The 13,696-nt window shown below is 34.6% G+C and overlaps 1 protein-coding gene across 1 annotated transcript; it reads right to left on the reverse strand.

Annotated features, from left to right (window-relative positions):
• Positions 1 to 10,577: 10,577 nt before the first annotated feature.
• LOC112737983 (uncharacterized) lies at positions 10,578 to 13,244 on the reverse strand. The gene is made up of 4 exons (XM_025788182.3): positions 12,713 to 13,244; positions 12,039 to 12,260; positions 11,746 to 11,858; positions 10,578 to 11,234 (listed from the first exon to the last, which is right to left on the reverse strand). Exons 1-4 carry the CDS (start codon positions 12,896 to 12,898, stop codon positions 10,865 to 10,867), a joined length of 891 nt encoding a protein of 296 aa, XP_025643967.1. The 5' UTR covers positions 12,899 to 13,244; the 3' UTR covers positions 10,578 to 10,864.
• Between the last annotated feature and the right edge of the window lie 452 nt (positions 13,245 to 13,696).

Raw genomic sequence — 13,696 nt, forward strand, 5'->3', positions numbered from 1 at the left:
GCTCGAGAGGTGGAAGGATAGGTCGTCATGGGTAGAATTGGAGAAGAGGGAGAGAAAGGAGGGTCGACGGAGGTGGGAGGTGGGAGGTGAGAGGAGTGAGGGTGGGAGAGGGAGAAGCGGAAATAGAAGAGGAAGTCGGAGGGGAGGAAGAAGAGAAGTGAGAGGATTAATTTTGTCTTTACGAAAATAAACGAGAGACACAATTAGGAATTTAAAAAAAAATTGAGTATCTTCCATTTGGAAATGGAATATTTGTTAAAGGGATAAGTATTGTTTTGGTCCCTAACGTTGAAGGTCAAACTCGAACCCGTCCCTAATGTAATTATTGATTTATAATCATCCTTAACGTTTTTTTTCATATTTAAATAGTCATTTTTAATAAATTTTTAACTTTATTTCTAAAATACCCTTACTCCTACTTTAATTTAAAAAATTATAAAATTAAAAAAAAAAAGAAAAGAAGGCATTGGGGGGGGGGGGAAGGAAACGCGAAAGGGGAGGAGAGGGAGAGGGAGAGGGGAAAGGGGAAAGGGGAAAAGAAGAGGGGGAAGGGGAAGGGGGACGGCGCCGGCGAAGCTTGGAGCTGCCGTCGCCGTCGCCGAAAGAAAGAAGAAAGGAGAGGGGCTGCACTGCGACGGGGGAGAAGAGAAGAGGAAGGATCTGCTTCTTCTTGAACTTCTGCTTCTTCTGTGACTGAGGGTTGGCCGCCGCTGTCGCGTCGTCATCGGGAGGGGGATCCCGCCGGCATTGCTTCTTCTGTGACTGCCTCTCTGCTTCTTCTTCTGCCTCTTCTTCTTCTGCTTCTGCTTGAACTTTTGTTTTTGCCTGAGCTTCTGCTTCTTCTTCTGTGACTGAGGATTCGCCGCCGCTGTCACGTCGTCATCGGGAGGGGGACCCCGCCAGCACTGCTCCTCGCCACCTCGCCGCTTCTGCTTCTTGCTTCGATCTCTGTTTTTGCTTCGTCTTCTGCTTTTTCTGGGTCTGCTTGAGTGCTTCTGCTTCTGGATCTTCTGCTTCTGGATCTTCTGCTTTGTCTTCTACTTTAATTTCTGCTTCTGCATGAGTGCTTCTGCTTTTACATCTTCTGGGTCTGCTTCTGTTTCTGCTTTTAATCTGATTTTAATTTGTTATTTTCTGATTTTATCATTGTTGTGTGTTGATTTGTTGAATCTGGATTTGATTTGTTGAATTTGATTTTGATTTGTTGAATATGGATTTGAATAATGGATTGGTTCATCATTGTTGTGCTGTTGCTTTTTTTTTTATTTTGGATTTATTGTTGATTTGTTTTTGGATTTCTTGAATTTCTGATTTTGAGTTGTGTGTTTTTTTTTTTTTTGTTAACTCTGTATTTTTAATTTGTTAATGGAAGAAGAAGAAGAAGAAGAAGAAAGGTTCTCCTGGAAGAAGAAGAAGAACAAGAAGAAAGGGTATTTTTGTCATTTAGAAAAAAAATTATTAGAAAGGACGATTTTAAAATAAAATGCAACATTAAGGATGATTTTAAATAAAAAATTACATCAGGGACGGTTTCGATTCTGACTCTCAACGTTAGGGACCAAAATAATACTTATCCCTTTGTTAAACTAATCGGTTTTATTATGGTAGGAACCTAATTAAAAAAAAATATTAATTCTAGAACCCAATTAAAAAAAATATAAATATTTAATTAAAAATTTGATAAAACTATAAAACAGACAAAATAATTAAACTAAATTACTAACTAAATTTGTCTAACGGACTTTTATCAACACGCTGGTCGTTAGTAAAATAGGTCACCGATGTCTTAGCGTTGATAAAGTCGTCACTAAGGATGACTTTTCTAGTAGGAGAAAAGCACATTAATTCACCAATATCTTTCGTTTTAGTTTTTGACTAAAATTATACGCAAGTCTTTAAGTACCAAAAGTCATCGTATCCTCGAAGTTTTTTTTGAAGTTTGGCCTTAATGTTTACTTTGATCGAGTCAGACTGAATCAAGTTTTATTATAAGTTGCATCATTTTTCTTTCTTTTATACTACAATTGAAGTTTTGCACCTTCGAGTGTTCCTTTATTAATTTGCTACATAATACGTAAAAGAATGGTAAAATAAAAGTTGTTATTACTTGCATAATATCATTTTATTTTAGGTTGCTGTTTAATTTATCAGCTTTAGTTACAATTTTTTATCAATATATTTCTTTTTATTTATTTTCTATCTCATTGTTTCTTTGATCAAACTTTGAATTATGTTTTCAATTGTATGAATAGAAGAAAAAATCAAGAAACATTATTTTTCAATCTTAAAATTAAAAAGACCTGTAAAAAAACAAAGCAGCAAGGCAACTAGGCAAGTATATATAACCCACCTTAATAGAATTCTGTCCAAACATACAAGAAGGAAGTTTAGAATATAACACAATGGAAGAAGAAACTAAGTTGCACCGACGGATCATGAGGAACTACGTTGCACCCAGTTTGGATGGCCATGCTTCCAACATCGTTAGAACTCCAATTGCAGCCAATAATTTTGAATTAAATTTTTGTTTTTTATAGTTGAATTAAAAATTAATCTAATTCAATTTGTCCAAAGCAATTGCCAATTTTCAAGACCCATGAAGATCCAAATGAGCATTTGACCAACTCCTTGGAAAATTGTAATATCATTAAATATAGTGGAGTTTTCAAATGATGCTATTCGATTATTGTTCATATCTTGTTCCAAAACATAAAGTCAGATCTAATAAAAATAAAAAGGCCCACCTAAAAAGGATGGTATCTACCATTTACTCGACCGCTTTAAAAAGTCGGACACGACAAGAGGGATCAGTTTTATTTGTCCAAAATAAATAACTGCCCCCCAAATTATTCCAACTATCTCACCTAAAAGATAGATCCTAACAAATTCTCAAGATAAAGGGAACGATCATCCACCAAAAAAGGTAGAACTACTCCAAAAAGGTGGTTATCGACTCTATTATAAATACACTGACACCTTTCAGGTATAGACACATTTTAATCAACTAAAAAATTGCCTAAAGCCGTTGCTAACTTAAGCATCGAAGTCTCTAACAGGTGCCAACTTCCACCTCTTCATAAGGAACTCGGACGGCGGCACTTCGGTGGAAGAACAAGTCGGACGCTGCCTCATAAGGAGTCTGGACCTCACGTTCAGGCCGAAATTATCGTTTCAAGTAACCCTCGAAACATTGGCGTCGTTGTCGGAGACTTGGAATTTAACCTTTGACAATGGCGGACGATCAATACGAAGACGGTCACTCGGCATCTAAATCAGAATGACACTGTAATGACCTCACACTTGCAATACCTCCACCCCGGAAAAGAACGCACATTCTCTACAGAGAAGGGACATCGAAAAATCTCCAGTCGAGGCAGATTCAATCAGAGGTCCATCCGCCAGAAGATGAAGAACATCCACATCCAACAGAGATACTAGGTTTAGTCCACGATCACCGTGGACGACTGGAACAATTTGAACTAGAAACTGAACGACAGTGGGAAGCAGAACGAGAACTGCGAAGGGAGGTTCGATGACAAAAAGAGCTGAAAGGAAATCTTTTAAGATTGGAAGCTAACCTCCGAAGATAGAGTAATCGAGCAGATCGGGAAAAAAGCTCTCTGAGAGGTGAAGATCTATTTGTTGAAGAGATCATGTGGGTCAGAGTACCAATAAATTTCAAAACCTCCGACATAGATCTCTATGATGGAATGACCGACCCGAGGCATCATCTTAGTAGCTTCAAAAGTCGGATCTACCTAGCCGATACCTCTGATGATAATCGTTGCAAAGCCTTCCCGATGACTCTAACCAATGTCGCGATGAAGTGATTCGATAACTTACCTCCCAAGTTGGTAACTTGTTTTGGTGACCTGACGAGGAAGTTTCTTACTAGATTCTCAATTCAGAAGGATAAGGTGCAACATGCCCCGAGCTTGCTGGTAGTCAAACAGGAGATCAAAGAGATACTTTGGGATTATATGGAAAGAGTCAACAAAGTATGCTTAAAAATACAAAACTTACATACTGAAACAGTCATAATGAGATTAGTTGATGGCCTTAAAGAAGGGTCGTTCTCTCAATCCATATCCAAATGACACCTGGCTTCCTTGTACGAAGTACAAGAACGGATAAAAAATACATCAATATGGAAGAGAATTCACGATTAAGAGAGCCTATCTCGAGGCCCAGCTTGCCCTATCCATAGGGACGGATCTAAGTAAAGTGGTGTGGGGGCAAGCGCTCCAACTACAATTTGAAATTTTTTTGAGTAATATATAATAATAATATTTATTTGCCCCCATTAGATTATTAAATTTGACCCCACAATAATTTTTTATTCAATTTTTGGTACTTAATCGTCAATTTAAAAATTTTATATTAGATATTCGTTAGAATGATCAATTCTCAGATTTAAACGAAATTAGTATTCTTTTTTAAAAATCAACTCAAAAGAATATTATTTATCTTCTTTTCAAATTAGCTTTAATTTTTGCATAGCAACTATATTAATTGAAAGAACTTTTTTAACTATGAATATCAATAAGAGTCAGCTTCTAATTGTATTGGGAAGTGAATTTTTAAATAATTGTTTAGTAATATATATGGAAAGAGAGAAATTTTGACGGTAGTATTAAGAGAAAAATTACTTAATTTTTTAAAAATATAAAACCTAAAAGAATAGAATTTTAAATTATATATTATTATTTAAATTACTATTTTAGTGTTTTAATTTGTATATTAGATATTTTGAAGGCTAATCATATTTTACAATAACAAAATATAATCATAACAATAATCATGCTATATATACATAAAAAAGAATTATTTGTATAAAATATATATTAAAATATAAAATACACCTTGAAAATAAGTTAAATAATATATGTATTATACATAGATATATAGTGGTTAATAATAATTTAATATTTAATTTTTTATATACACATATTATTTTTATTATAAAAATTATTATCATATTATATAAATTTTGTCCCATTACCAAAATTTTTTGGATCTATCACTGCCTATCCACCTCGGGAAAAGGAGAAAGAAGCTAAGAAAAAAGAAGAATACAAGTCGAAAAAATTCCGAAAATATCATAATTATACTCCACTTCGAGTCTCTCTTATAGATGTTTAGAGAGAGATATACCACACTGAGAAGCTTTCACCTCCTTGCACAATCAAACACAAAAGGCAAGAAGTCGGACAGAATATTGCGAGTACCACAAACTCTACAGGCATTCCACCAATGACTGCTATGATTTAAAGAATGTCATTGAAAAATTGGATAGAGAAGGTCGACTAGACAGGTAGTTGGCAGAAAGGTCGGATGATCAAAGAAAAAGTAAAAGAGATAAAGAAGGAGGATGATAGGAACGTCCACCTCAAACTCCTGAACGACACATACACATGATTAACGGGGCATTTGATAGAGGAGGAATATCGAAATCGTCACGAAAGAGGCATCTTAAAGAGGGAAAGATAACAGAACTCCCAACTTGCCAACCATCTCATTTACTAAGGAGGATGCTCAGGAGGTATCGTCTGGCCATGACGACCTAGTGATGATAACAATGATCCTTGCCAATGCAAACCTCCATAGAACTCTAGTGGATCAAGGTAGCTCGACATATATATTATTAAGCCCGCCTTTAATAAACTCATATCGGAGATACGGTAAACTTGTTTGAAATGCCAAAAAAAAGTTAATCCCAAAAATTAAAGTTAGGATAAATTTTTTTTTTTGGAAAATAAAACTTTTTTTTATTTTATAGTAGAGAAAAATCCTGCAATAAAATAATGACTTTGCTTGGATCCAAAAGGGCTAAATCCATCTTAGAAGGAAGGACACCGATCTGGAACTTTAAGGCAACAACAACTTCTACTACAGCAATAAGATCCGCACCAAGTTGAATGTGGGCAACCTCTAATTGGGCGAGCTCCTTGGAGATATTTTTCTTCTTCACCAAAGCAACATCTATTTCTTGGTTAGCCTGCTTGACCATGTCCCTCAGATTTCTTCAAATCGGCACCCTAAGTAGCCATTTTCCCAAAGCCCCCTCTTCTTCTCAAGGCTGGTGACAATGATCTCAAAGGAGTTTACCGTTTCTTGGGATAATTTTTTCTGGGAAATAAAACTTTTTTTTTATTTTATAATAAAAAATTCCTTTTATTGCAATATATAGTACTTTTTTTCCTTAATGGGCCCATCTTTTTATTTTTGGTAGATATTCTCATGACATCTGCATATGAAAATAGCACTGTGGATAATTAGATGATTTGATATATTTGATTAAATATGCTTGACTATTTATTTAAAAATTTATAATGTTATCTTTATATAAAGATATCATCAGGTGAGTATTTCCTTTTATTTTTATGTTGTTTCTCTTGTTATGAGCCTTTAATTATATCTCATAGTCACGATCCCTGACCTTTTTGTTTCATTTTGATATCTTGCATACTTTTGCCTTTACAAATTTTTACTAAGTATATCTCTTAGATTTTATTTTGTTGTATGTCTTTGTAAAATTAACATGCATGCCTAAAATTTCACTAAGTTATTTCTTGTTCAAGAATTAATTTGTTTTCATACGTTACAAATTTTATTTTAGTCACTTTTACAATTTACGTATCTATCTTTGAATCTCGTCAGTTTTTATTGTCACCCGACCTTGAGTATTAGTGTCTTTGCTTTGCGTTTTGTCAAGCTTGAACAACAATGTGTTATACAACTTTCTGAAGTGGTGACTTCTTGATTACTGAATTTGGTGAACGGTTGCTTGATGTGGAGATCGGATAGCAACTTTCTGAAGACAACATCGATGAACTGAGTTCCATTATTAGTGGTAACGGACATCCAAATCCCAAACCTCGTGACTATACTCTTCTAGGAGAACATTTTTTTTTGAGAGACTATGATGGGTGGGAAAAGTTCAACTTCTATCCACTAAGTGAAATAATAATCAACCACCACTATTAAGTAATTCACTTACCTCGGAGCCATAGTAAAAGGTCTAAGCAAGTCAATTCCCCATTTGGAGAACGACTAATGTGTGAAGATCATAGTGAGTTCTTCTAGTAGGGTAATATGGATGTTGGCATACATTTGAGTTGATAGTTCTAACATCACTTCACATGATTAGCTACATCCTTTTGTAATGTGTGAAGACAATTTCAACTCTTATTTATCATAATATTTTAGATTAGTAACAAAGATTGGAAACTTGAGGATTAACCCTAGCCAAGACTATATTAATTGAATTTGATCAACTGCTTTTCCTGATTGTTTTATATTACTTTTAGTTTACCTGTCACTTCTAATTTCCTTAATTGCTAATTTACTTTATTGCTTATTTTAATTTTAGTTGTTTGCCATAAAATCCGAATTCCTATAGTCAATTACAATGCATTTTCTTGGAGGACAATCTAGCATTTAAACTCCCGGTTTGGTTTGAATTTATGCCAATATTCCAATTTTGAAGGAAATATCAGTTTGGGAATATTACTACAACGAGACAACAAGAGCTTTTTATTTTAATTTCCCAAGCCAATTTTACACCCTTCAGGTAACTCAGAATCTTCTTTGATAGTGACTGAGATGTCAGATGGTTGCTGCAAATTCTTTCATTGACTTCTTCTAAGATGACTTTGGTACGAGAGGTCGAAACACATTTTAGAAGCAGCGTGGAAAATAAAATGATTATAAGTGCACAAGAAATAGGGGTTGAATCGTACTTAAAACTCTTTTTTAAAAAATAAACAGAAACTTAAAAAGTGTATCAAGCCTTGGACTTCTGACCGACAAAAATACTTAAGGTAAGATTTTAGGTAAAAAACATAAGTTTACCTTTAGAACCAATTTCTGATGTCTTTAACTGAATATAAACTTAAGTTTTGTTTTGAAACAAGTATATGAGGTATTTTAAAGAGTATAACAAATAGCAGGCGCGGAGCTAGATGAAATATTAGATGGGACCAAAAATATTTACACAATAAAATAAGACTAAAATAAAATTTTAAGGAGGGCTAAATTAAAATTTACATATAATTTACATGTAAAAAATTAAAATTAAGAGGCCATTGTCCCCTTTTCCCACTATGTGACTCCGCCATTGACAAATAGGAAGAATAGAGAGAAGAGTTTAGAAGATGGTATAATATAATATGTCTTGATTCGACTAAAATTTTTCTATATATAATCCCAAACAATCGTTGAGATTTTCACTATAATAAAATAGTGTATGATATTGTTTTAGCAAGTCTTCTCAAACTTTGCTTGACTCAAATTACATCTAATCTAAGAACTTTAAATTTGATTTTCCTAAGTCTTTCTAAGCTATGCTTGAGTCAAATTAATATAGGGTCTAAAAACCTTAGATAATGTTGTCTCAAGCATTCTTAGGCTAAGAATAACTACTAAAGCATCAAAGTAAAAAGAGTACAAAGTTAGTATGTATGAGATTTTCATATAACTTAAATTCTAAGCTTGTTCTAAGATGTTAGCATTAGTAGGAATTACTCATATATGTGTTCGCTAATCTAGTATATAATTACAATAAAACATCTAGATTAAAACAACTAAGACTTGTCTTCTAAGACAAAGGGAGAGTATGAAATAATAATAATAATAATAATAATAATAATAATAATAATAATAATAATAATAAAGACTGAACATAAGAAAGATGAACACTTGGAAAATATTTTTATAGCACTTCGTTCTTCTTAGTTCTTCTTGGTCTCCCTTGAATCATATATAATATATGGTGAGAGTCATAATAACATTGGAAAGTTGTATTCTATCATTGTGTGATTGATTTCTTTAATGAGCAAGATGTACACATGCTTCTTGCTTGGCCCAATACTTTTTATAGATTTAATAATACGTTACGTACTTGAAGTAGTAAAAAGATTAAAGCTTATTTTTCAAACAGTTTGACTTGTTTAATACGTTCCATTTTTGGAGGCAAAATGTATTTGTTGGTTTGAATGCATTTATGTGATCTTATTATGGCGTGTCGTTTGGTTATGAGGTACTGGAATCAAGTCTTCATATCTTCTGAGGTGAGCTGATGATTCAGAAACACATTTTGAGGTGTTTAGTTATTAATATGCGCTACTCAAGTGTTTACATGTTTCTAGTTTGCAATAAACTACTTTAAAAAAATTCTCTAGTACTTAAAACTTTGAGCAAACCATTAGATGTAAATTAAAGAAATTTTCAAATGGAGCTAACGGGAATGTCCTTTCTACAGATTATGATGCCTCTGATTAGAGTAGTACTAAGCTTCTCTGATCGTCATCCAGACTTCTTATAACATTATATTTCAATACATATTAGTCTTATAACAGAATTCTTCAGCCCAACATGAGACTTTCGGTATCAAAGCTAAGACAAGCGACAAAGGAAAGCAGAAGGCATAGGTGTCCACCTTTATTAAGTTTCATGGTTACTCAATACAAATATTGAAGCAACTAGACAATAGAGAGAAAGATAATGTATTACTTGTCTGTTGATTCTTACGAGGGAAAATACCAATATGTACATAGAGAGGAAAGTAATAAATATAGAATACCTATTATTGCTCTCCATAAATACACCATCTAATAATAATATCTCTTCTCATATTTCAACACTCTCCTCAAGCTTGATTATGCAGATAATGTGCATCAAGCTTGGAACATAAATAAATTATAGGATATTATCTAACATAGTGAAATATCAAAGCAGAATCTTATTATGCCTAAAATTCCCCCTCAAGCTAAACCTTACTATGATTTAAGCTTGTTACAGTTTAAGCCTTCAAAATTTAAAATGATTCCATTGAAGACTAGCAAGGCAACTCAGGGATGTTGGATACATTTGAATAACACAATAAGGAGGTTGCAAGGGCCAATGCCTTGTCAGAGAATAGCATAACTAGGACAAGGGGAATGCAACTATTAATGGAACAATTACTAAGGCGGTAAAAAAACATGCCGAAGGTTGTAGAACTCTCATAGACATGCAATAAGAGCTCACAAGAACAACATTTAGAACTCTTGGGCAAGTACTGAAAACTAGGAGACAAAGCTACTTGTTCGTCATAGTGGAGAAGCAGCGCGTGGATTATCGACACTATTGTCATGGTGGGACATCTTTGGACAAGGAGAAGTTCATGGTTTGGTCGTTGGTCAAATTGAACGACAGTGAACAGCAACGACAGCTTCAGAACAGTTTTAAAGGTAGCTGGAAGGTGGTTACTGCCAGAAAGAAAACACAACAGAGGACGTTCCAGCAACTAGGAGGTACAATTGGCTAGCCTTAAAGTAAAAGTAGCAGTATGTGCTACTGGTGATGCACAACAGCTGAATCAACTGATGTGGCAGAAACAACTTGGGTGTTTCTGAGTTTGAGGGAAATAGGAAATTAAAATAATAGTAGTTTCAACTAAAAACAGAAAAATTACTCCCAACAAGGAGCTAATGATAGTAGAAGAATTTTACAGAGCTCAAGGAGCATTCCATCGCTTTGATACCATGTTAAGATTCAAGGCTACTTAGTAAAAGTATTGAAGTAACAATACAATAGAAAGAAAGATAATATATTACTTGCGTGAAGATTATTACATGAGAAAATACCAGTATATAGAGAGAGGAAAGTAAGAAATATATAGAGTACCTACTCAACTATTCTCTATAAACACACCCTTTAAACTAATAACCACTGTCTAATAATAATATCTCCACTCATATTTCAACAACCTCAGCACTTGGGAGCATGCCCGAAAAGATACCAGTACAAAATAGGCGAGGGCCACACTTCTTTATTCCCCCTTTCAGCAGCAAACTTATTCTTCCACAACAAAGAAAACTACTTAGAGACGTGAAGACGAATTTGCAGACCTCGAATCTTTCCGATAGTCGTACACGCCTATACCTTGTTTCTTTCCAAGTCGGCCAGCATCGACATACTGCACAAGAAGAGGGCATGGAGCATATTTGTTGTCACCAAGGCCAGCATGAAGAACCTTCATTATTGACAAGCACACGTCCAACCCAATGAAGTCTGCAAGTTGTAAAGGACCCATTGGATGGTTAGTGCCTAGCTTCATTCCAGTGTCAATGTCCTCTTTGGTTGCGACGCCAGTGTAGAGGGCGAAAAACGCTTCATTTATCATAGGCATAAGGATACGATTTACAATGAATCCTGAGAAGTCCCGGGAGGTTATTACTTTCTTGCCGAGCCTACATACGAAAAATGTAGTTAACTAGAAGAATCAGAGTTTGATTATGAATTCTTTTAAGATATCTTGGACCGGTAGGTGGCAAAAGAAATAACCTAAAGGGTCATGGGGGAAAGAAATTACAGAACACAATATAAACAAAAATTGCATGTATTTGTCAAAGCAAACAAGATGAGGCGCACAGATAATGAGCAGAATAAATTTCTTCAGCACATGAAAATGGGAAGATCGAGTCTTCATAAGAGCTTTGGCAGAGCATACAGAACATCATAGAAACGTTACTAGATGCTATTATTTCTTTAAATCAATATCAATCCACAGAAAATGCTTTATCAAGACATGCATGAAGCCGGGTGCTCAAAATTGTGGGGAATGGGAACATAAAAGCCTCGATGGGAATTTTACACATTGATGTGCAGAATTTACATATTTAAAGGGTGACAATGAAAGAGAGACAAGATGTTACATAAAATCAATCGCTTTAGAATTGGATAGGGGAATGAGTCAACAACCTTTCTGACAATGCTTTTGTAGCTGCGAATGTCTCATCCGAAGTTTGTGCACCTCGCACAATCTCAATCAATTTCATCACAGGAGGAGGATTGAAAAAATGCATTCCTATCACCTGAAAATGAATAAGGTGTAATTTCTTTTCACTATATTGTATATTATACATGAAGTTCCAATGTAGCATATAATATAATGACAAAAACAAAACACTATTTTCTCTACAGCATACGAACAAATCTTTATGGTAAATACATCCCCATTCTAAAATGATAAAATACAACACCAAAAAAGTAACCTGATGTGGCCTGCTGGTTGCAGCTCCTAGGCGAGTTATGGAAATGGAACTTGTGTTGGACGCGATAATTGCAGAACTCTTGGCAATCTTTTCTAATTGAAGTAATAATCTTTTCTTTATATCTTCAGATTCCACAATGGCTTCTATGATAAAATCAGCCTGATGGAAGTCTTCCAAATTTGATGTAAACCGCAGCCTTTGCAAAGCATCTGCACCTTCAGACTGTACATAAGGAGTACTTAAACTATTGCGGATCAAGGCATTTGAAGGACAAAAAGTTCTTAATTTTTCAAGAAATTAGACAAAAACATCACAATTAAATAGAAATCAATTTCGAACCCAAAAAAAAAAAATCCTAAATTGGTCTGTAAACTGATTATTTGAGTCTCAAGTCTTTGTTTATTAGTTGTTAGTACATAAATCTTCAAATTATGCTATCAATCGATTCATAAACATTGAAAAAGAAAAAGAAAGAAAAAATAATCCCACTCCGAACCACCAAAATTTAAATTAAGAGCTATCTCACGATTTAAAAGTTTAAGGACTAAGCACTAATCAGGACCAAAGTGACCATTCAACAGAACCATAAAATATTATCATTAACTACACACAAATTCTCTTAAAATAATTTATTTAACATAATCACCAACAAAAGGATAAAAATTAATGATAACCTGAGAGAGTTGAGCTTTGGAAACCAAACGAGCGATGGAGGCAGAGACGGAAGCAGAGGCTTTGGAAAGAGCAGGAGGATCGACATCGAAGAGGCAGACGTGTATGCCATTCATAGCAGCCACTTGCGCTATTCCCGAACCCATCTGCCCGCCGCCCACTACTCCGATTTGCTTCACCGATGACATTATTTTAATGTTTTCTTTTCCGAAGGCACTGCACGTTGTTCAGTTGGCGACGGAATGTCACTTTGTATCTCGATCATTTACTCATCGTTACCTTTGCGGAACAAAATTGAGTCATGGATAGGATAAGGACGCAGGCTTTGTCGCATTCATTGGTGTAGTTCGGTACCCAATAATTCCTATTGACCATTGTTTGTCCGCATTGGAAAAATTTGGCCCTGCACACGGATCGGATCGGATCGGATCGGATCGGATATAGCCTAAAATTCTATTCGATCTGTACTGCACTCATCGGATCGGATCGGATACTATATCCGCATTTTTTTTAGGCCGAATCCGATCTCGGATCGGATCGGTTATCAGGTATATCCGCATAATTAATAAAAAAAAACTATTTTAAGATTCTATTTGACTTTTTTTACAAAAAAAATCCAAAAAATTCATTTTTTTTATCTGTTTAAGCCTATTTACTCCTAAAATATTATCAATAATAGTTCTTTTGAATAACAAAAACAAAATAATAACACAAGATTTAAGTTTAATTATTCTAAGTTGAAGTATAACATAAAAAATTAAAAACAAAATATCATAAAATTCATAAATAACACACTAAAATTCATATCACATTAGGGTTTATTTTCTTAAACTATGCTATTTATATGTGATGTGCGGATATGCGGATTTGCGGATTGGATCCGCAGATATCACTGCCAAATCCGCAATCTGATCCGACCATAGTGCGGATCCGATCCGATGGCTCTGCGGATCGGATAATATCCGCAAAATTCGGATCGGATGCGG

This window comes from Arachis hypogaea, chromosome 13 (genome assembly GCF_003086295.3).
Source record: "Arachis hypogaea cultivar Tifrunner chromosome 13, arahy.Tifrunner.gnm2.J5K5, whole genome shotgun sequence".
In the NCBI taxonomy this organism is placed as follows: Eukaryota; Viridiplantae; Streptophyta; class Magnoliopsida; order Fabales; family Fabaceae; genus Arachis; species Arachis hypogaea.